Source organism: Musca domestica, unplaced genomic scaffold (assembly GCF_030504385.1).
Source record: "Musca domestica strain aabys unplaced genomic scaffold, Musca_domestica.polishedcontigs.V.1.1 37, whole genome shotgun sequence".
Lineage (NCBI taxonomy): Eukaryota > Metazoa > Arthropoda > Insecta > Diptera > Muscidae > Musca > Musca domestica.
Genome location: NW_026712321.1, coordinates 8,676,354 through 8,700,919, shown reverse-complemented (window position 1 = coordinate 8,700,919; position 24,566 = coordinate 8,676,354). Strand labels below are relative to the sequence as shown.

General features: G+C 34.9%; 1 protein-coding gene across 2 annotated transcripts in view; it reads left to right on the top strand.

Moving 5' to 3' along the window:
- LOC101892488 (putative polypeptide N-acetylgalactosaminyltransferase 9) overlaps positions 1-24,566 on the top strand; it is a 290,344-nt gene that overhangs the window by 121,058 nt on the left and 144,720 nt on the right. For both annotated transcript variants that reach the window (XM_059126100.1, XM_059126099.1), the window contains exon 3: positions 13,055-14,614. In XM_059126100.1, coding sequence (XP_058982083.1) covers positions 14,059-14,614 — 556 coding nt within the window. In that variant the 5' untranslated portion in view covers positions 13,055-14,058. The remainder of the gene's footprint in view (positions 1-13,054; positions 14,615-24,566) is intronic.

Genomic DNA, 24,566 nt, shown 5'->3' with positions numbered 1-24,566 from the left:
CACCCTTAAAATAAGAAATCCGACCCTATCACAAACCTCATTCAAAATTAAGCAGATCGCTCTTTTACTGATCCCTGAATAACGCATTTGTACCATTTAGTACTTTTTGGTAGTACTGAAGGGTATGACTACCCTTCAGTAAGATCTGAAAAATTCTTCAATCTCTGAATAAGAAAGCTGTACCTTTTAGTACATTTCATATTCCTGATGAACATATTTAAAAAAGTCTAGCCTTATTTTCAATCACGAAACCAACAGTAACCCCCTGCAAAATTTTAGACATAGCTTTCTCTTATCATTTGATAAAAATGTAGTACCAATTCATAACTTTTAGTACTTTTTACATATTTAATATATGAATCTCCAAAAATCCAGAATTGATTTTTTTTCTCTTTCAAAATTTAATTGTCTAGAATCCACTTCAATCTTAACCAATTCAACAATAGGGACTCTTTTTCCAGAATTTAGATAATTTTCAAAACCTTTTTGTAACAATGTTGCTCCTTTTAGTACCTTTCGTACAATTGAAGTTCGAATTCGCAAATACCTCTACTTATACTAATCCTATGCTTAGAGTGATTCTCATGTAGAGTTTTAAATTTTAAGCATTAACTGAACGTGGAATAATAATGTTGTACCATTTCGTACCTTTTAGTACGTTTTGTTCCCAGGAAAACCCCCTTGATATAAATTCAAAATTTTCAGCTCAATCTTTTTTTAAGAAAGAGTTTCTGATAATCCGTCTTTAAATCTTTATCTAGTGACTCCCATACTAAAAGTCAAGTTCTCCAGCTCCCAAATACCTTTCGTACACATGAAATACAAATTCGCAAATATCTCTAGCTGTTCTAATTCTCTACATCAACAGTGAAATTTATGCTAAATTTTTATGGTTCTTTTGTACGGTTCTGCACCTTTTAGTACTTTTTTGTTTCCTTGAAGTATAAATACGACAAAAAAACAGGTCAATTTTGGTCCTTTGCAGCAGGATTTGACCTCGCTCAAAACAACGTATATCTTCTACAACGTCTTAAAATAATTAAATTTTCAAAATATCCACCTTATATCGCTAATCTTACCAGGACCGACCGTCATGCTAAATACAAAATTCTAGCTTTTACTGATCGTTTAATAACGAAGGTGTGCTATTTCGTACCTCTTAGTACTTTTTGTTCACGGGAAATATAAATTGCCATTTTTTCCTCACAGCAAGAGTTCCTCCACGTGCAAAATTTCAAAGGTCAACGTTGTACCTTTTTCGCATCTTAAAAATATGAATTTCAAAAATCCAGCCATATTCTTCTCACCAATAGTGATACATTTAAAAGTTCTTCCCCTCTTTCACGAAACTCAATAACAATTTAGCGCCTTTTAGTACGTTTCGTACCCTTGACGTAGGAATTTCCAAAGGATTCTTCTTATAGCACCCCCGCCTTACGAGGCGCTTACAGGTCGTTTAAGAACAGTGCAGACCATTTTGTGCCTGTTTGAACTCGGTCATATGTCGATCCAAGATGCCAAGGGGGCTGACTCTCCTACTAAAATCTTAAAGCTTTGACTCTTACTGGTCGTTTAGGAACAGTGCCGTAAAATTTTCCAGAAATGGTCCCAGTACTAAGTTCAGAAATTATAGCTCCACTCCAAATACATTTTTGGAACTTTTCTTAAAAAATACACTTTTAAAAAATTGGTTTTGTAGATTGATCGCTAATCGATTGACCTTAAAAAAATATTTTAAAAAAAATTAACGTTGATGGATAGTTATTGAAAACATTTTTCTAAAAACTTCAGGTTTATAGATGGACTTTGAAAAAATATTTTTAAAAAATCAACGTTGATGGTTGGCTATTGAAAACATATTTCTTAAAACTTCAGGTTTATAGATGGACTTTGAAAAAAAAAATTAAAAACGTTCAGGTTTATAGGTGGACCTTGAAAAAATATTTTTAATAAATCCACTTTTATAGATAGACCTTGAAAAAATATTTTTAAAAAATCCAGGTTTATAGAAGGACCTTGAAAAAATATTTTTAGAAATCCACGTTTTAGAAGGACCTTGAAAAAATATTTTTAGAAATCCACGTTTTAGAAGGACCTTGAGAAATACTTTAAAAAAATCCACGTTTATAGAAGGACCTTGAAAAAATATTTTTAAAAAATCCACGTTTTAGAAGGACCTTGAAAAATATTTTTAAAAAATCCACGTTTATAGAAGAACCTTGAAAAAATATTTTTAAAAAATCCACGTTTTTAGAAGGACCTTGAAACAATATTTTTAAACAACCCACGTTTTTAGAAGGACCTTGAAAAAATATTTTTAAAAAATCCACGTTTTTAAAAGGACCTTGAAAAAATATTTTTAAAAAATCCACATTTATAGAAGGACCTTGAAAAATATTTTTAAAAAATCCACGTTTATAGAAGGACCTTCAAAAAATATTTTTAAAAACTTCAGTTTTTACTAAAAATATATTTTAGTTTATTTTTAATAAAAAAAAAACTAGTTTTTTGTACAAATTTCCAAAGCATCACGCTTTATCTCCCACTTACGCACCCACAGCTATCAACTTGTCAAATTTTTTCGTCGTTTCTTCTAAGCCTTGATAAGGCAATTCCTCACCAATCGATCCACCAAAATGCCTGATTTCTCTCTGGAGATATTCATCCTTGAAACCCCTTCATATAGACCTTTTCTACCTCTATAAGAATTTATAAAAAAGATGTATTACTTAAAATCAACACCATGCCCCTTTCACACGAGCCAACAAATCTTTTGCAACTTCATATCAAACCAACTAAACGTCTAATGCAACTCTCACGACTGGCTGTCGATTGGACAAATATTTGCCGGAGAAGAACAAAAAACAGCAAACTTGCAATAAACGTTTCGTTTGTTTGGACAACAACTCAGTCCACATGTCAGTCCGTCCATCAGTTAGATGTCTCCACATCTAACCAATTCCAATGAAGTCTCAACGAGTGTATGCATGTGTGTGTGTACGTTAAAATTTATTTGTTAAATTACAACTACTAATCGCTGTCATTAGCAGCCAGGTATGTTTTTTTACCTCATCTCTTCTCTTGAATTTCAAGAGATGTTATCTCGGCAGTAAGTGGCAGGATGGCCGATAGACCAAACGAACGGCCGACCGACCAACCGGACTGATGTACTTGGAAACCATTATTAACTTTAGAAATAAACATCTTGTTTTCCGTCTTTCACTTCAAGTTCTCGTTCATCATCATCTTCGTCATCATCATTCATCCTAACAGATAACAAACAAACCATTCAACTAATGTCCATTCATATGCCGGAATGTGTACAAAGTTTATTTTTATGACCATCCCGGCTATCCCCTCCTCGGGGTTGGACTCGTGTTAAGAATTTTTACTAAGGAAGATGTTGGAGACCTGTAGAGAAAAAAAAAATGCAAATTTATCCCAAGATTGACAGTAAACAAAACCGAAGAAATATCCAAAGAAAAACTAAGTTGTTTAACTAACTTGTTGAGTTTTTTGTTGTTGCTGCTGTTTCTGCAGCTAAAAATGTTAGCTGCTTTTGGCTAAAATGTCTGTCGTTTATCTCATCTTTTAAATTGCTGCTTTTTAATGACTCAATTAGTTTGCATTCATCGGTTATGTCGCCAGATACCCTACATCATTATGATGATGCACAAAGCCATTCGCATTCAGTAAAAATAGACAATATTTTTAAGAAATCCATGTTTACAGTTTGACCTTGAAAAATATTTTTAAGAAATCCAAAATATTTCTAAAAAATCTACGTTCATAGATGGTCTATGAAAAAATATTTTTAAAAAATCCATGTTTATAAATGGTCTATAAAAAATGTTTCTAAAAAAATCCACGTTAATAAATGGCTCTTCAAAAAATATTTTTAAAAAATCCACGTTTCAAAAAATATTTTTAAAAAATCCACGTTTCAAAAAATATTTTTAAAAAATCCACGTTTCAAAAAATATTTTTAAAAAATCCACGTTTGTAAATGGCTCTTCAAAAAATATTTTTAAAAAATCCACATTTATAGATGGTCTGTGAAAAAATATTTTTAAAAAATCTACGTTTATAGATTGTCTGTGGAAAAATATTTTTAAAAAATCCACGTTTATAAATGGCTCCTCAAAAAATATTTTTAAAAAATCCAGGTTTATAAATGGCTCTTCAAAAAATATTTTTAAAAAATCCACGTTTATAAATGTCTCTTCAAAATTTTTTTTTAAAAAATCCACGTTTATAAATGTCTCTTCAAAATTTTTTTTAAAAAATCCACGTTTATAAAAGGCTCTTCAAAAAATATTTTTAAAAAATCCACGTTAATAAATGGCTTTTCAATAAATATTTTTAAAAAATCCACGTTAATAAATGGCTCCTCAAAAAATATTTTTAAAAAATCCACGTTAATAAATGGCTTTTCAATAAATATTTTTAAAAAATCCACGTTAATAAATGGCTCCTCAAAAAATATTTTTAAAAAATCCAGGTTTATAAATGGCTCTTCAAAAAATATTTTTAAAAAATCCACGTTTATAAATGTCTCTTCAAAATTTTGTTTTTAAAAAATCCACGTTTATAAAAGGCTCTTCAAAAAATATTTTTAAAAAATCCACGTTAATAAATGGCTCTTCAATAAATATTTTTAAAAAATCCACGTTAATAAATGGCTCCTCAAAAAATATTTTTAAAAAAATCCAGGTTTATAAATGGCTCCTCAAAAAATATTTTTAAAACATCCACGTTTATAAATGGCTCTTCAAAAAATATTTTTAAAAAAAATCCACGTTTATAAGTGTCTCTTCAATTTTTTTTTTAAAAATCCACGTTTATAAATGGCTCTTCAAAAAATATTTTTAAAAAATCCACGTTTATAAATGGCTCTTCAAAAATATTTTTATAAAATCCACGTTTATATATGGGCCTTAAAAAATATTTTTAAAACATCCACGTTTATAAATGGCTCTTCAAAACATATTTTCAAAAAATCCACGTTTATTGTTGGACCTTGAAAACTTATTTTTAAAATATCCACGTTGTTAAATAGACTTTGAGATTATATTTTCAAACATCAATGTTTTCAAAAAGGCCTCGAGAAAATATTTTTAAAAAAAACTCTGAGAAAAAGCCTATTTGGAAATTTTATAAAATTTTTTCAACAAACTCCTCAAATCATGTTCAGTTTTCTTTATGCTCAAAAATATTCTGCTTCCGTATATGAAATATGGAAGTACCTCCTAGTTTACACAGCCACCTATAACTTCCCCCTTCATAGTTAAATTCAATCTATTACCCTTTTAACTTTTAAATAAAAAAAACTTATAAAAACAAAACGTTTACAAAAACAAAAAAAAACTTTTACAAAAATTTAATTGTGACTTTGTGAACAACATAAGACTCACACATCGACACAGACACATACACTATGACAGACAAAATACAAATAAAACTCTTTGATTTATGTCTATATATTTTATGTTTTAATTTGAAATATTTAGTTGTTTTGAAAAGGAATTCTCTGGTTTCTCCCGGACAAATTTTTGTCAGCATCAAATAATGTTCGTTGCAGGCTGTTGCCGCTTGGTTGGCACTATGTCATTTGGAAATTTTTGGAAAAATTGAAAATTTCAATCAAATTTGATTTTGTATGTTAACAACAGAACACTGATTGATTTATATTTGCATTTTATTTAACTGGAATATCAAATGAGATTTATGCACAATTTGATCGAAATACAAGCAAAAACACATAGACAATTGGGTGGGAGGCTGGTGTGTGAATGTATTAGCGTGTGACAAATCAGCAATCATGTATTTGTTTTTGTAAATGGAAATTAATTTAATTTTAGGCATTTTGTTTTGAAATTAATGGCGGAGAAAATAAAAGTTGGCATTTGGATCGGAGAGATAGGATAAATTTGAGACTTTTCCAAATTCCGGATTTTTCAGAAATAAACCAAGGTTTTTATTAACAAACATTTACGACATTTTTTATGGTACATATGGACCCTCCAAATGGACTCTGTAGGAGAAAAAAATCTCAAAAGTTCGTCAATATAAAATTTCTTTTCAGGTCTTATAGACATTAGGGCGTTTCGAGAGGTCCTGCACGATAAAGGACCTCTTCTAAGATCTTTTGTGGATGGAAATGTCTTTGTGTTTTATTTGCAGGCAATGTCTCCCTACATTTTCTCGAAGGGACCCTTTTAATATAATCACTTGTTCTTCAAACCCTTAAAAAGGCTTTATTATATACGTATCTTCCTTAAAGGACCTTTACAAATATTCTTCCTTTCACAACTTTTCCAAAAAAAAAATTATCAAAGAAGAAAGGAAAAGGCTTCTCTCAATTATAGATACCTCAAGAATTCTACCTCTATATAATTTTTCTTCATGAGGACCTCTTAAAAACATACTTTCATTCAAGATTTGTAAATTACTTTCGTCCTCTCCAAAAGGGGGCCTTAGGTGTTATTGGAGGATTTCCTTTAAGATCGCATAACTGTCTGCGCATTTCAAGAGGTACTGCAACGATAAAGGGCCTCTTGTAAGGTCTTTTGGGGATGAAAAAGTTATCAGGGCCTTCTACTCATGGGCGATGAATCCTTATATTTTCTTCAAGGGACCCTTTATAATGATCTCTAGCTCTTAAAGTCCTTAGAAAGGTTTTATTATATATGTATCTTCCATAAAGGTCCTTTACAAATATTCTTCCATTCAATTTTTTTTATTATTTTGTATTGAAGAAGAAAGAAAAGGCTTCTGACAATAAAATATGCCTCTAGGATTCCACCTCTCTCTAATTTTTCTCCATGGGGACTTTTAAAGACAAACTTTCATTAAAGATTTTTACGGCTCCAAAAGGGCGCCGTAGGTGTTATTGGAAAATTTTCGTTAATATGTATAGCCATCTGGGCGCTTCAAGAGGTCCTGCAGCGATAAAGGACCTCTTTTCATATAAATTTTATGGATGGAAAAGGTCTTAATGTCTCCTACCTGTAGACAATGACTAATTCGACTTTTTTTTCCAAGGGACCTTTTAAAATTTTGTGAATCATGTTTATTAAATATGCTTCATCCTTAAAGGACGTTCTCTCTTTTTTCCATTCAGAATTTTTCAAATATTTTCTATCAAAGTAGGAGGGAAAAGGCCTCTCTCAATTAAAGGTATCTCGATGATTCTACTCTCTCTAGAATGATTCTCTCCAAGAGAGCTCAGGTAATAGGATAAACTCTCAAAAGCTATTTTGCAGATGGAAGACTTCCCTCAATAATTTCTAGCCATCTTGACTTCTGTAAAGGTCCTTATTCGATAGAAATGTTCTCTTATCTTTGGGTACCCCAGTACAATTTTTTCTAATTTTTGAAGTCCTGAATAATTATTAAATTAAGGACCCTAGAGGACACTGATAGGTATTTCATTAGTAATTTTTTTTATTAATTTCTATCTTTCCAATAGTAGCAAACGAGCTCAGCTAGTAGGAGAATCTGTCTAACAACCTTTTGTTGATGGAAGACTACCCTCAGGACATATCTGAAAAGGCTATTAAGGACTTTCCGAAGGTTTTTTTTTATCGATGGAAAAATTCCCTCAAGGTATTCTATCTTTACGGAACCACTCTTTAATTTTGCTCCATGGGACTTCCTTTTACAGAAGACCAGTACAATTTCTTCTAATTTTTTAAGTCCTGAAGAATTATTGAATTAAGGACCCTTAAAAGTATTTTATCATTCTATTTTTTTTTCTTTTAAATTAATGTCTATCTCTCCAATAGTAGCAAAAGTGCTCAGCTAGTGGGAAAAACTGTCAAATAATATTTTGTCGATGGAAGACTGCCTTCAGGACATATCGAAAAATCTGTTGACAATTAAGGACTTTTCTGAAGGTTTTTTATCGATGGAAAAATTATCTGAATATCTTCTATCTTCAGGGAACCACTCTTTAATTTTTCTCCATGAGACTTCCTTTTACCGGAGACCAGAACAATTTTTTCTAATTTTTAGAATCCTGACGTATTATTAAATTAAGAAGCCTTATGGACCTTTAAAGGTATTTTATCCGTCATATTTTTTTAAATTTTTTTTATCTCTCCAATAGTTGCAAAAGTGCTCAGCTAGTATTAGAAACTGTCAAAATATCTTTTGTTGGTGGAAGACTTCCTTCAGGACATATTGAAAAATCTGTTGACTTTTCTGAAGTTTTTTTTTTTATCGATGGAGAAATTCTCTAAATGTTTTCCATCTTTAGGAAACCACTCTTTAATTTTTCTCCATGAGACTTCCTTCCACTGGAGACCAGCAAAATTTTTCTAATTTTTTAAGTCTTGAAGAATTATAAAATAGAGGTCCCTTAAGGACCTTTATAGGTATTTTATCATTCAAAATTTTTAAATTAATTTATATCACTCCAATAGTAGCAAAATAGCTCAGCTAGCAGGAGAAACTGTCAAACAACCTTTTCTTAAGAGAAGACTTCCTTCAGGACATATCGAAAAATCTGTTGACAATTAAGGACTTTTCCGAAGGTTTTTTTATCGATGGAAAAATTCTCCCAATGTCTTCTATCTTTAGGGAACCACTCTTGGATTTTTCTCCATTAGACTTCCTTTTACAGAAGACCTGTAAACTTTTTTTTTAAGTTTTAAAGTCCTGACGAATTATTAAATTATGGATCCTTAAGGACCTTTATAGGCATTTTATCTTAAAAAAAAAATTACAATATTTCCTACTTTTCAAAGCCCTTGTTTTAATGGAAGACTTTCTTAAAGCTGTACAAAGCATTTCGAGACGTCCTGCGACCATAAAGGACATTTTGAAAGGTATTAAATTCATCAAAAATGATTTTTACAAATGTAAAATCTATCTTAAAGTCTTGCATCGTTTTTGCTTGTATAGAAGACCAGTACAAAATTTGCTAATTTTTAAAGTCCTCACGAATTATCCCTTAAGGTCCCCTAAGTACCTTTTTAGATATTCTTTCATTCAAAACTCTTAAAATATTTCCAATCTCCACAATTAATTAATGGGAGACTTCCTTAAAGATTGTATAGCCCCCCTGGGCGAGAGGTTCTGCAACATTAAAGGATATCCTGAAAGATATTTATTTCATTCCCAAAGAACTTTCATCGATGAATCTATCTTAAGGTCTTCAATCTTTAGGCAATTTTTCTGCATGTACAGAAGACCAGTACATTTTTTTTATTTTTGAAGTCCTCAAGAATTATCCCTTAAGAACCCTTAAGGATCTTTAATGATATTCCCTCATACAAAATTCGTAATATATTTTCAATCTCTCCAAATATTTAATGGGAGAATTCCTTAGAGTTTGTTTAGCCACCAGGGCATTTCGAGAGGTTCTGCAACATTAAAGGATATCCTGAAAGATATTTAATTCATTTCCAAAGGGAACTTCTCTTTAATTTTTCTGCATGTACATTAAACCTGTACAATTTTTTTGAAGTCCTCAAGAATTATCCTTTAAAGACCCTTAAGGATCTTTCACACACAATTTTTTTATTATTTTCTATCTCTCCAATAGTAGCAAAATAGCTCAGCTAGCAGGAGAAACTGTCAAACAACCTTTTCTTAAGAGAAGACTTCCTTCAGGACATAACTAAAATCTGTTGATAATTAAGGACTTTTCTAAAGGTTTTTGATCATGGAAAAATTCTCTGAAGGTCTTCTATCTTTACGGAACCATTCTTTAATTTTTCTCCATTAGACTTCCTTTTACAGAAGACCTGTACAATTTGTTTCTAATTTTTAAAGTTCTGATGAATTATAAAATAAAGGACCCTTAAGGACCTTTATCACTCAATTTTTTTTTTTTAATTAATTTCTATCTCTCCAATAGTTGCAAAAGTGCTCAGCTAGTATTAGAAACTGTCAAAAGATCTTTTGTCGATGGAAGACTTACCTTCAGGACATATCGAAAAATCTGTTGACAATTAAGGAAATTTTTAAAGATTTTTTATCGATGGAAAAATTCTCTCAAGATCTTCTATCTTTAGGGAACCACTCTTTAATTTTTCTCCATGAGATTTCCTTTTACAGAAGACCTGTACAATTTTTTTCTAATATTTAAAGTCCTGACGAATCATAAAAGAGAGGACCTTAAGGACCTTCATGGGTATTTTATCATTCAAAATTTTTAAATTAATTTATATCACTCCAATAGTAGCAAAATAGCTCAGCTAGCAGGAGAAACTGTCAAGCAACCTTTTGTTGATAGGAGACTTCCTTCAGGATATCTCGGAAAAACTATTAACAATTAAGGACATTTCCATAGATTTTTTATAGATGGAGAAATTCTCTCAAGGTCTTCTATCTTTAGGGAACCACTATTTAATTTTTCTCCATGATACCTCCTTTTACAGAAGACCAGTACATGTTTTTCTAATTTTTAAAGTCCTCAAGAATTATAAAAATAAAGGACATTTAAGGACCTTTATAGGCATTTTATCATTTAAAAATATTACAATATTTTCTATCTCTCAAAAACCTTTTTTTTAATGGAAGATTTTCTTAAATCTGTATAGCCGTCTTTGCTTTTCGAGAAGTCCTCTGACCGTAAAGGACATCCTTAAAGGTATTTAATTCATTCCCAAAGAGATTTTATCGATGTATCTATCTCTTCTGTCTTTAGGGAACTTCTTTTTATATTTTTCAGCATATACAAAAGACCAGTACAAAAATTTGCTAATTTTCAAGAAATATCCTTTGAGGACCCTTAGAGACCTTTAAAGATATTCTTTCATAGAAAATTTTTAAAATATTAATTAACGTTTGTAGAGGCCTCTGGGCATTTCGAGAGGGTCAGCAACATTAAAGGATATCCTGAGAGATATTTAATTCATTCCCAAAGCACTTTTATCGATGTAAAATCAATCTTAAGGTCTTCTAGCTTTAGGGAACTTCTCTTTAATTTTTCAGCATGTACAGAAGACCAGTACAAAATTTGCTAATTTTTAAATTCCTCACGAATTATCCTTTAAGAACCCTTAAGGATCTTTAATGACATACTTTCATTCAAAATTCGTAATATATTTTCAATCTCACCAAATAATTGATGGGAGAATCCCTTAAAGTTTGTATAGCCCTTTGGACATTTCGAGAGGTTCTGCAACATTAAAGGATATCCTCAAAGGTATTTAATTCATTCCCAACGGACTTTTAGGGATGTAAAATCAATATTAAAATCAATAAGAAGACCAGTACATTTTTTATTTTTGAAGTCCTCAAGAATTATCCTTTAAGGACCCTTAAGGATCTTTAAAGATATTCGTTCATTCAAAATTTTTAAAATATTTTCAATCCATCCAAATAAAGTTTGTATAGGCCTCTGGGCATTTCGAGAGGTTCTGCAACATTAAAGGATATCCTGAAAGAAATTTAATTCATTCCCAATGGACTTTTATGGATGTAAAATCAATCTTAAGGTCCTCTATCTTTAGGGAACTTCTCTTTAATTGTTCAGCATGTACAGAAGACCAGTACATTTCTTTTATTTTTGAAGTCCTCAAGAATTATCCTTTAAGGACCCTTAAGGATCTTTAATGATATTCCCTCATACAAAATTCGTAATATATTTTCAATCTCTCCAAATATTTAATGGGAGAATTCCTTAGTGTTTGTATAGGCCTCTGGGCATTTCGAAAGGTTCTGCAACATTAAAGGATATCCTGAAAGATATTTAATTCATTTCCAAGAGGAACTTCTCTTTAATTTTTCTGCATGTACAGTAGACCAGTGCAATTTTTTTGAAGTCATCAAGAATTATCCTTGAAGGACCTTAAGGATCTTTAAAGTTATTCTTTCACACACAATTTTTAGTTTATTTTCAATCTCCCCAATTAATTAATGGGAGACTTCCTTAAAGTTTGTATAGACCTCTGGGCATTTCGAGAGGTTCTGCAACATTAAAGGACATCCTGAAAGGTATTTAATTCGTCTCCAAAGGATGTAAAAACTAACTTAAGGACTTCTGTTTTTGGGGAACTTCTCATCATTTTTTCTGCATGTAAAGAAGCCATTTTTTTATTTTTTAAGACCTCAAGAAATATCCATTGAGGACTCTTAAGGAACTTTAAAGATATTCTTTCATTAAAAAATTTAAAACTATTTTCAATCTCTCCAAATAGTTAATGGGAGAATTCCTTAAAGTTTGTATAGCCCCCAGGGCATTTCGAGAGGTTCTGCAACATTACAGGATATCCTGAACTGGGATCTTCTCTTCTGGGAATCGGGAACTTCTCTTTAATTTTTCAGCATGTGCAGAAGTCCAGTACATTTTTTTGAAGTCCTCAAGAATTATCCTTTAAGGATCCTTAAGGATATATAAAGCCAAACCATACCAAATTTTTAAATTAATTTCTATCTCTCCAAATAGTGGCAAAGCTCATTTGTTAACGGAAGACTTCCTAAAGGATTGTGTAACCGTTTAGGTATTTCAGGAGGTCTTGCTGGCATAAAGGACATCTTAGAAGGTATTTTATCCAAGAAAAATCAATCCCAAGGTCTTCCCCCTTTTGGCACTTCTCTTTTTTTCTTCCTCTAGGAATTTTCTATGTTTCAAGGATCTATAAAGGCTTTATTATGGATAAGCCCCCCTATGGTGTTCTACCTTTAGGGAAACTCTCTTTAACTTTTCTCCATGGGACTACCATTTACAGAAGATCGGCACAATATTTTTCTAATTTCTCAAGAATTATCCCTTAAGAGTTCTTTAAGGAGCTTTTTGGTACTTATCCTTTATTCTTCTCCAGGGATTTCCTATTTGTTGAAGACCTGTGAAAGATTTTTTTTTAAGTTTTAAGGACCTAGGAAGGCTTTAAAAAATTTTTCTTTCATTCAAGATTTTAAAAATCTCATCTTTAAATTTTCTTCCTAGAAATTGTTGTTTTTGTCATATCTCCTCGAATTGTTATCCCTTTTACTTCCTTCCCAGCCATAAAAGTATTTCATTGTTCCATCAATTTATTTTCTTTTTCCTTCTCCTTCCATTCTAATTAAATTGTTTTTATTCTCTTTTGTTTATTTACAGCTAAAAACTAGCAATGTCCGCGCTGTGAAATGCTAGACAGGGACGAAAATAAAGCAGATAAAGGCACTTTTCAACAAGTCCCAAGACAGAGCAGGGTGGTGGACTAGCAGCTATCAGTTCAAGCCGGCAGGACATATTCCTCGAGAGTATTTAAGCAAATGACCCAAAACAATTAGAAGCTTAAACAATTAAAAAAGGAGGACGAAACTAGCAAACGATAAACGCGAAGCAGAGCAGAGGCTGGCAAACCCCAAATGTCACAACAAAACTAAGCCATTTAAAGCTGTGAGTTAAGCAATGGGATGGGATGGAGCATAACAATCCAGGCACAAAACTATGAGCAATGAAGGCTAACCAGCACAACAAAAACACAAACAAACTCCAATAAAAAAGGATATTTTGGAGGATACAAAACAACAATAGCACAACAAAAAAACTGTAAAGCTCAAAACAAAAAACCCAACTAACAAAGAACTTGCCAGACAAAGAAAAAAAGAGAGAAAAGAGGAAAAGTAACAAATCAACATTCATAAAAGTAAGGCAGACAAGTAAACGGAAATTCGCGCAAAGGCGTCCAACAAAAAAAATCTTCCAAAAAAAACGAGGACAATAGAAAGGCAGCCAGGATATTTCCTTTGAACACTTGAAAAGTGACATATCCTTTGTTGTCACAAAACGAAGAGAACCCGAAGCAAGGAAGGAGAGGACCTCCACAAAAGCCCCACATGCAATTCAAGCTGCCAAATGTAATTAAACTACACTCAAGCACAAAAGTATGACACAAATATAGCATAGCCGGTAACAAAGACCTAGTTTCGTTTAAGCGCGAGGAAGAAGAAGAAGAAACCGCTTCCATAGCAGCCTTAGCTTAGAACGAAAAACAAAAACAAACCTCAAGAGCATTTGTTAATTGCCATTGTTTACAGACCATTTCCTCCCGCACTTGTTCCACTTTTTTCTCTCTTACTCTCACCCCACTCTCTTCTTCGACGAAAACAACGAAAATGGCTTTTATATGGCGACGACGTTCCACTTCAATTGTGAAAATAATTGCCATTTTGATGGCCATTTGGTTTTTCGTTGCATTCTTCATTTACACCGATGATGCACGCCGTGATCCGGCGGCCACAAACAAATGGAATGCCATGAATCTGCCGTGGCAGCGTTTCGGTGGTGCTGCAGCCGGCAATGGAGCAGCAGCCATTGTTGCCGGTTCCGGTTTGGCCAACAATCAAGTGGACACCTATGAACGTGAGGCCGGAGCCTTTGAGGCCGGTGGTGGTTTTGGTGTTGCCAACAATCCTGGTGTGGCTGGTGGAGGTGGCGCCAATGATGATGATGATGGCGTTGCAGCAGCCGATGTACCCATCGCCCAGCCGGATGAAGCAAACAACAATAATAACGGCGATTTAATGGCCGGTGGCGGCCTGGACGATAATGCCGATATCAATGAAGGCGATGAGTCCATCTTGAATAATGTCATTGTCCAGCATCCTAATGACAGAGTTTATCATGGCAAATTAATTGCCGGCGCTGAGAGAGGAAATCCCAACGATGAAGGTAAGTGAGAGAAATGAGGAATTATTAATGAATAACAAATGTTTGAAAGAGAGAGAAATTTAAAAAAGAAGATACCTTCCTTAGGAGGTATAAGAAAACATTAGGGTCTTTTATGAGAATACCTTCGGGTCATCTATGAGAAGACCTTCTAGTTTTCCTTAGAGAAGTCCTTTTGGTCTTCTATAAAAAGATCCTCTTCTGGTCTTCTATGAGAAGACCTCCTAGCCTTCTATGAGAAGACCTTCTTGCCTTCTATGAGAAGACCTTCCGGCCTTCTATGAGAAGACCTTCCGGCCTTCTATGAGAAGACCTTCCGGCCTTCTATGAGAAGACCTTCCGGCCTTCTATGAGAAGACCTTCCGGCCTTCTATGAGAAGACCTTCCGGCCTTCTATGAGAAGACCTTCCGGCCTTCTATGAGAAGACCTTCCGGCCTTCTATGAGAAGACCTCTTGGACTTCTATAAGAAGACCTCTTGGTCTTCTATAAGAAGACCTCCTGGTCTTCTATGAGAAGACATCCTGGCCTTCTATGAGAAGACCTCCTGGCCTTCTATGAGAAGACCTCCTGGCCTTCTATGAGAAGACCTCCTGGCCTTCTATGAGAAGACCTGCTGGCTTCTATGAGAAGACCTGCTGGCCTTCTATGAGAAGACCTGCTGGCCTTCTATGAGAAGACCTGCTGGCCTTCTATGAGAAGACCTGCTGGCCTTCTATGAGAAACCTGCTGGCCTTCTATGAGAAGACCTGCTGGCCTTCTATGAGAAGACCTGCTGGCCTTCTATGAGAAGACCTGCTGGCCTTCTATGAGAAGACCTGCTGGCCTTCTATGAGAAGACCTGCTGGCCTTCTATGAGAAGACCTGCTGGCCTTCTATGAGAAGACCTGCTGGCCTTCTATGAGAAGACCTGCTGGCCTTCTATGAGAAGACCTGCTGGCCTTCTATGAGATGACCTGCTGGCCTTCTATGAGATGACCTGCTGGCATTCTATGAGAAGACCTGCTGGCCTTCTATGAGAAGACCTCCTGGCCTTCTATGAGAAGACCTCCTGGCCTTCTATGAGAAAACCTCCTGGCCTTCTATGAGAAGACCTCCTGGCCTTCTATGAGAAGACCTCCTGGCCTTCTATGAGAAGACCTCCTGGCCTTCTATGAGAAGACCTGCTGGCCTTCTATGAGAAGACCTCCTGGCCTTCTATGAGAAGACCTCCTGGCCTTCTATGAGAAGACCTGCTGGCCTTCTATGAGAAGACCTGCTGGCCTTCTATGAGAAGACCTGCTGGCCTTCTATGAGAAGACCTGCTGGCCTTCTATGAGAAGACCTCCTGGCCTTCTATGAGAAGACCTGCTGGCCTTCTATGAGAAGACCTCCTGGCCTTCTATGAGAAGACCTGCTGGCCTTCAATGAGAAGACCTGCTGGCCTTCTATGAGAAGACCTCCTGGCCTTCTATGAGAAGACCTGCTGGCCTTCTATGAGAAGACCTCCTGCCCTTCTATGAGAAGACGTGCTGGCCTTCTATGAGAAGACCTGCTGGCCTTCTATGAGAACACCTGCTGGCCTTCTATGAGAAGACCTGCTGGCCTTCTATGAGAAGACCTCCTGCCCTTCTATGAGAAGACCTCCTGCCCTTCTATGAGAAGACCTGCTGCCCTTCTATGAGAAGACCTGCTGGCCTTCTATGAGAAGACCTGCTGGCCTTCTATGAGAAGACCTCCTAGCCTTCTATGAGAAGACCTCCTGGCCTTCTATGAGAAGACCTCCTGGCCTTCTATGAGAAGACCTCCTGGCCTTCTATGAGAAGACCTCCTGGCTTTCTATGAGAAGACCTCCTGGCCTTCTATGAGAAGACCTCCTGGCCTTCTATGAGAAGACCTCCTGGCCTTCTATGAGAAGACCTCCTGGCCTTCTATGAGAAGACCTCCTGGTCTTCTATGAGAAGACCTCCTGGCCTTCTATGAGAAGACCTCCTGGCCTCTATGAGAAGACCTCCTGGCCTCTATGAGAAGACCTACTGGTCTTCTATGAAAAGACCTACAGGTCTTCAATAAAAAAAAAACATCCTGGGGTTCTATGAGAAAACCTCCTGATCTTCTATCAGAAGACCTTCCAGTCTTCTATGAGAAGACCTTCTCCAGGTCTTCTATGAGAAAACCTTCTTTTTCTCTTTTATGAGAAGAACCCCTGGTCTTCTATGAGAATACTTTCTTCAGGTCTTCTTTGGGAAGATCTGCTTCTAGAAATCTTCTTCTTGTCTTCTATGAGAAAAACCCCTGGTTTTCTATGAGAGAACTTCTTTCAGGTTTTCTATGAGAAGATCTGCTTCTGATATTCTCTATAAGAGGACCCTCTGGTCTTCTATAAGGAGACCTTCGGGTCTTTTCCATGAGAAAACCTTCGGGTCTTCATGAGAAAACTATGAGAAGACGTTGTTCTGGTCTTCTATGAGAATATGTTCTTTTGGTCCTCTATGAAAAGACCTTCTCCTTGTTTTCTCTCTTAGAATACCATCAGGTTTTCTCTGTAAGAAGACATTTTTCTGGTCTTCTCTATAAGAAGACCTTAGGGTCTTTTTGAGAATGCTATGAGATGACTTTTTTCCTTTTTCAGGTCTTCTATAAGAAGACCACCTGGTCTTCTATGAGAAGAGCTTCTGCTGGTCTTCTATGAAAAGACCTGCTATTGGTCTTCTAAGAAAAGACCTGCTTCTATGAAAAGACCTATAAGCATATGTCTAGCTATATCTTATTTCTCAGTCCCTTCTACCAGAATGAACTTATTTTTTTATAAAAATTGTAAACAAATTAAATTCTCCATCTGACGTTGACCATTAATATTGTGGGAGCAATGACAGAACACCCTCAATAATTCAGCTATGAATAAATATTTCGCCAGAACAATCAGCTGCAACATCAACAACCTAAAATGACTAACCACCAGACTTTTGGCGAAAATCGCAGCCAGCATTTGTCTGGGGCTCACATCATGACTCCTTTGTACTCCAACTCGCAAATATTTGTTCGGGCTAACACTTCACTGAAATCGACAACTTGTCCAATGTCATCAGATTTGGGGTGTGTGTATTTATTGGTGGTGTTGTTGTAGGCACATGACAAACAACAAAAACATCCAAGTTGTATGAGCCATTGTACAAGCTTGCTGCATGACATGGCAACGCCAGTGCCAACATAGTTGGGTCGTTGCAACTACTCCACACCACACCACACCGCACCACAACACACGCCTGACATATGATTTATGAGTATTTACTGTAATGTGAAACATTCAGCCGCAATAGATCGACAGTTAAGCTCAGCAAAGCAAATGACCAAGCCCGCCATCTAGGCAGGCAGCCTGCATTGTTTCCACTTCGAACATTTATCATTTGAAAATATTCAACGAAAATGCTGAATGAAATGTTTGGTATGCCAAGTAAACCGTTGTTGCCACCAACTTTGCTTGGAAATCGTGATTTCTTGCTGTTGCCGCTGCTTTAAACTGGGTTAAAAGACTCCGGTTACAAACAGCGCCGCCAAAACGACAATGTTGCCACCATCACCAGTACAACCAGCACCACCATTCTCTGAGAAGACCTCCTGTCCTTCTATGAGAAGACCTCCTGGCCTTCTATGAGAAGACCTCCTGGCCTTCTATGAAAAGTCCTACTGGTCTTCTATCAGAAGACCTCCTGGCCTTCTATGAGAAGACCTCCTGGCCTTCTATGAGAAGACCTCCTGGCCTTCTATGAGAAGACCTCCTGGACTTCTGTGAGAAGACCTCCTGGTCTTCTATGAGAAGACCTCCTGGACTTCTGTGAGAAGACCTCCTGGTCTTCTATGAGAAGACCTCCTGGACTTCTGTGAGAAGACCTCCTGGACTTCTGTGAGAAGACCTCCTGGTCTTCTATGAGAAGACCTCCTGGTCTTCTATGAGAAGACCTCCTGGACTTCTGTGAGAAGACCTCCTGGACTTCTGTGAGAAGACCTCCTGGTCTTCTATGAGAAGACCTCCTGGTCTTCTTTGAGAAGACCTCCTCTTCTTTGAGAAGACCAACGAAAATGCTGAATGAAATGTTTGGTATGCCAAGTAAACCGTTGTTGCCACCAACTTTGCTTGGAAATCGTGATTTCTTGCTGTTGCCGCTGCTTTAAACTGGGTTAAAAGACTCCGGTTACAAACAGCGCCGCCAAAACGACAATGTTGCCACCATCACCAGTACAACCAGCACCACCATTCCTCAGCCAGCCACAACATCTCAGCCTGGGCCATTTTTACTGTGGCAATTATTTTTTCCTACCTGGCATTTATGTTGGCCGTAGTGAGTGAAGTTGTTGTTGGTAGGTTGTTTGGTTTGGTTTGGTTTGACGGTCGGTAGCTGGTGTTACTTTGCCATTAGGTTTTCCTCTGACCGGCCAGCCAGCCTGCCAGCCAGCAATGGTGGTTTTTCTTTTTATTAACGAATAATTTATAAAGTCATATAATTTACTTTACAAAAACAACAACCGACTTAGCCTTCGAGCAAAAACATCTGTCCATGGCCCAGACAAAACAAAAGAAGAAAATTACTTAATTAGTTTTGAAAATGCTTGGCGTTTTACCGGATTTGAGTTTTCCAATGGTGGCTTTGATCTTGACATTGACTCTGGGAAAACTATTAATTTTCTATTGTTGTCGGTGTCAGGGGTTTTTATTATCGATGTTTGGGACAGGTTTGTTTAATTGGTCTATTTTGTGGTGGTGAGAGAGCTAAGGATGGCAGGAGGTGGGGGTGAGTTTAGTGTAATTAATTAATAAAGTCTTTATAATCTGTAGTAGACAAATGCACCCTTACAACGGCATCTCCTAATTTTAAGGTCCATATAGAAACGTGGATTTTTTACAAATATTTTTCCACAGACCATCTATAAACGTGGATTTTTTAAAAATATTTTTTGAAGAGGCATTTATTAACGTGGATTTTTTAAAAATATTTTTTGAAGAGCCATTTATAAACGTGGATTTTTTAAAAATATTTTTGAAGAGCCATTTATAAACGTGGATTTTTTAAAAATATTTTTTAGGTCTCATATATAAACGTGGATTTTTTAAAAATATTTTTTCACAGACCATCTATAAATGTGGATTTTTTAAAAATATTTTTTGAAGAGCCATTATAAACGTGGATTTTTTAAAAATATTTTTTGAAGAGCCATTTATAAACGTGGATTTCATGAAAATATTTTTTGAAGAGCCATTTATAAACGTGGATTTCATGAAAATATTTTTTGAAGAGCCATTTATAAACGTGGATTTTTTAAAAATATTTTTTGAAGAGCCATTTATAAACGTGGATTTTTTAAAAATATTTTTTAGGTCTCATATATAAACGTGGATTTTTTAAAAATATTTTTTCACAGACTATCTATAAATGTGGATTTTTTAAAAATATTTTTTCACAGACCATCTATAAATGTGGATTTTTTAAAAATATTTTTTGAAGAGCCATTTACAAACGTGGATTTTTTAAAAATATTTTTTAGGTCTCATATATAAACGTGGATTTTTTAAAAATATTTTTTAGGTCTCATATATAAACGTGGATTTTTTAAAAATATTTTTTCACAGACCATCTATAAATGTGGATTTATTAAAAATATTTTTTCACAGACCATCTATAAATGTGGATTTTTTAAAAATATTTTTTGAAGAGCCATTTACAAACGTGGATTTTTTAAAAATATTTTTTGAAACGTGGATTTTTAATAATATGTTTTGAAACGTGGATTTTTTAAAAATATTTTTTGAAACGTGGATTTTTTAATAATATGTTTTGAAACGTGGATTTTTTAAAAATATTTTTTGAAACGTGGATTTTTTAAAAATATTCTTTGAAGAGCCATTTATTAACGTGGATTTTTTTAGAAATATTTATTATAGACCATTTATAAACATGGATTTTTTAAAAATATTTTTTCATAGACCATCTATGAACGAAGATTTTTTTAAAATATTTTTTTCAAGTCAAACTTTAAACACAGATTTCTTATAAATATATTTTCCGCGCCCAACGCCCTTTTCAAACTGCATGCCTTTCGACTTTCAAGATGCCTCAAAAAGAAAGTTAGAAGACCTCCAAGCTTTGAAAAAGACATCTGAGATGCTATTGAAGAAGTTTAGATTGTGTAAAAAGTAAAAAGAACTTTAAGTTCGGCCGGACCGAACTTTTTATACCCTCCTCTACTATTTTTATCAAAGATGAAAATAGTGGCAGAGACTTCAAAATTACCGAAAATCGAGAGGGGCCGTTATGGGGTCTAACACCAATTAGTAGACTTGAATCGAAAAATTTTTGCAAGAAGAGAACAGACATTATAAGAATCCCAAATGACAAGTTTTAGCTGCTTTGGTTGGAAATTATAGCAGAATCTTCAAAACGCCGAAAATCGGGAGGTACCGTTATATGGGGGCTATACCTAATCGTGAAATTACATTAGTCCATTTTTAATAACAACCAGCCTGCATATAATATAGATTAAATAATAAAGAGAGCAGTTTTGGAAGGATTTATAATGACAGGAGATGCCCTGATGCTAGAAGGCCTTCCAAAAGATTTTTTTAGGCGAAGCTCTTCCGAAGTTCCTCTATACTCAGTAACCCATCGCAATGTATAATAAATACAGGAGGCTTTCCAAAAGGGTTTTTCAGGCTTTTAAAATCTGAAAAAAGGGTCTTCAAGTTAGAGAGGATCCATAAAAAATAAGCAGATAGAAAAGACCTTCAAAGGATACCCAAGTATCTTTGAAAGCTATTCTAGCTTTGGAATACTTTAAATAGGTCTTTTACTCCATGGAAGGAATTCTAAATATAACAAGTCTTCTAGCACCGGAAATCTTCCAATAAATACTTTACCATAAGGTCTTTCGAAGGTCCTCAGTTCCGAGAAACCCATCACAATGTATTCTAAATACATAAGATTTTTGAAATCGCAAAGCGCGCCAATAGCCAAAAGACATTTTCGTGCCTTTTAAATCTGGAGGAAAGGGCCATCAAGCTGTAGAGGACCTTAATCAGTACTTCTATAGGTGAAAGTCTTCTGGAAAGAGTAGAAGACATTCCAAAAGGTATTTTGGAATAGGATCTTTTGAAGGTCCTCTGTACCGAGAAACCCATCACAATGTATTCGAAATACACAAGGTCTCTCAAAAGTCTTATAAATGTTTCAAATCTCTTCTTTAATCAAACCCCAAGACAGAAGACCTTTTCAAGTCCTCTTAAGAGTCTTCTTTGCCTTAGTACCTTTTACAGGACCTTCGGAGGTTTGGTTATAGGTAAAGATTTTCTTTTCGTAGTCTGCTTTACATTGAAGACCTTTTGTATGTCCCCATGAGTAGAAGGTCTTCTTAACGTTGTCGAAATTCTTCTTAAAGTTGCCTTTACAAGACTTTTAAGCTGGAAGACCTCTTACGAGTCTAAAACAGCTGTAAACCTTTTACTTATCTTCTATCCCTATAACACCTTTTATTTTACTTCTATACCTAAAATACATTTTGCAGGACCTTAAAAAGGACTCTTAGAAGTAAAAGTCCTTTTTTCTTAGGCCCTCATGTGTAGAGGGACATTTAGCCAAAAGTCTTTTATAAGTGGTCTAAACCCATAAAGCCTTGCCTTGACTATTTCATATCCAGAATGTTTTACAAAAGGTCTTCTATGTTCCTAAGATTTTCTGAGGAACATCTAAAGCTAAAATTATTTTTAAGATTTTTAATGCTTGAGGGCCTTTCAAGGGTCTTATACAGCTACAAGACCTTTTAGAGATATTCTATCCCTAGAACCTCCCTTGTTTAATCATATGCCTAAAAGACCTTTTACAGGATCTTTAGATTGACTCTGGTAGGTAAAAGTCCTCTTTCCGAAGATTCTCACGTGTAGTGGCACATTTAGCCGAAAGCCTTATAAAAGTCATCCATATCCAGAAAGGCCTCCTAAACTATTCTAGGTCGAGAAGGATTTCCAAAGCTCTTGTATGTTCTAAAGATCTTCTATAGTAAGAGGACTATACATTTTTATTTACATCTATACCTAAAAGACATTTTACAGGATCTGTAAAAGGTCTCTTTCGTAGGTCCTCGGGTGTAGAACGACATTATGGCAAAAGTCTTCTATACCCCTAAGGCCTTTCTAAGCTATTCTAGATGCAGAAGGTTTCTACGTTACAAAAATCTTCTATAGTTAGAGGGCTTTCTAAGGACCATCTGAAAAAAAAACCTGTCAAGACTTTTTAAGCAGGAATGCCTCTTACGGACCTTATACAGATATAACACCTTCTACAGATCTTCTATACCTAGAATACCATTTACAGGACCACTATAAATTGACTATCTTTTAAAAGCCTTTTATAGATAAAATTTCTGTTACAGAATTTTCTTTATAGAAAAGAAGACCACTTAATCATCCTATTATTAGATTTTTTATGCAGAGTGGCGGCCAACGTGAAAATAGTAACTTGAAAAAAATATTCAGCGGATCGATTGTTAAAAATATTTAACCTTTTCGACTAAATTATTATCTATTTTTCAACAAAAATACTAAAGACATGCCAAATGGCGCCCAACGTGAATTACCAGAGAAATTATTTCATATTTTAACGTGACTAGATCTCCTTTCGACTACAAATTTATCAGAGGTATTCATTATTTATTCCAGTATCTAATGGCGTACAACGTGTACAATTTATTGTTTCCACTTCAATTTTCAACATCAATGACGTCCGATTTTTATACCCTACAACACTATGTGTTGGGGGTATTATAAGTTTGATTGGGCCCAAAATTATGTAACACCTCGAAATATTGATTTCCCATATAGGAAAGTATATATGGATCTTCCTATCTCGCCGAGTTGAGTCGATCTAGCTATGTATGTCCGTCCGTCCGTCTGTCCGTCTGTCCATGTTAATTTGTAATCACTCTACAGGTCGCAATTATGGACCGATCTTCACGAAATATAGAATGGAGGTGGGGCTAGGGTCAGAATAGAACCCTATTTCTTTTGGAGATGATCGCATAATATTTAGGGGTCGAAATGGACCAAAAACTGAAGAAATGTTGGATTTTGCAGTAGCTATACAGGTCGCAATTATAGACCAATCGACGCGGAACTTCGCATGTAGCTAGAGTTTAGGGCGGGGGTGGTCATCGGATAATATTTAGCGGGTAAAATAGACCATATCTTTTGTGTTGAAAAAATTCAAAATTTTTCATTAAACCGCAAATATTTTAAATCCCGGCAAAATCACAAAGCCATGACAAGGTTACTTCTGATCTTGACATTGATGTTAAGATCTAACAAATCGAATATATAGCAAAATATGTGCGATATATATGTCTATCAAAGAAGATATGCTTGAAAGATCTCTTATATGTCGAAACGGCTAAACTGATTTCGACAGTTCTCATTAATTCAGAATGACCTCTTGCCAGGAAAGAAACAACGTCTAAAAAATCGCATAAAAATATCTCTCTAAAGATGAAAATATTGATTTTGTAAATTTTTCTCATATTTTTTTCAATTTTGTCATATTTTTGGCATATTTTCATTTTGAATTAAACATTTGGTAATATTTCTACAGCTAACAAAGCTAAGTAGTTAGGATATCAGGATATCATATACAGATCGCATTTATGGCCCGATCCTAACGAAATTTTGCATGGGGATCAGATGAGGGTCAGAATAGAAGCCTACTCTTTTTGGAGATGATCGCCATATATTTAGGGGTTGAAATGGACCAAAAAAACTGCAAAATTGTCAGCAGGTCGTAATTATTGCCCGATCCTCACGCACATTTGAATGGGGGTTTACGGGCTTTGCAAAAAGCCAAGCAGTTTTGGATGGCCATCCAAAAATATTCAATGTGTGAAATAGTTTGCCCACTTTTGTAGACAAAATACGAAAATGTCCATTCCAGTGACTTTTTGGA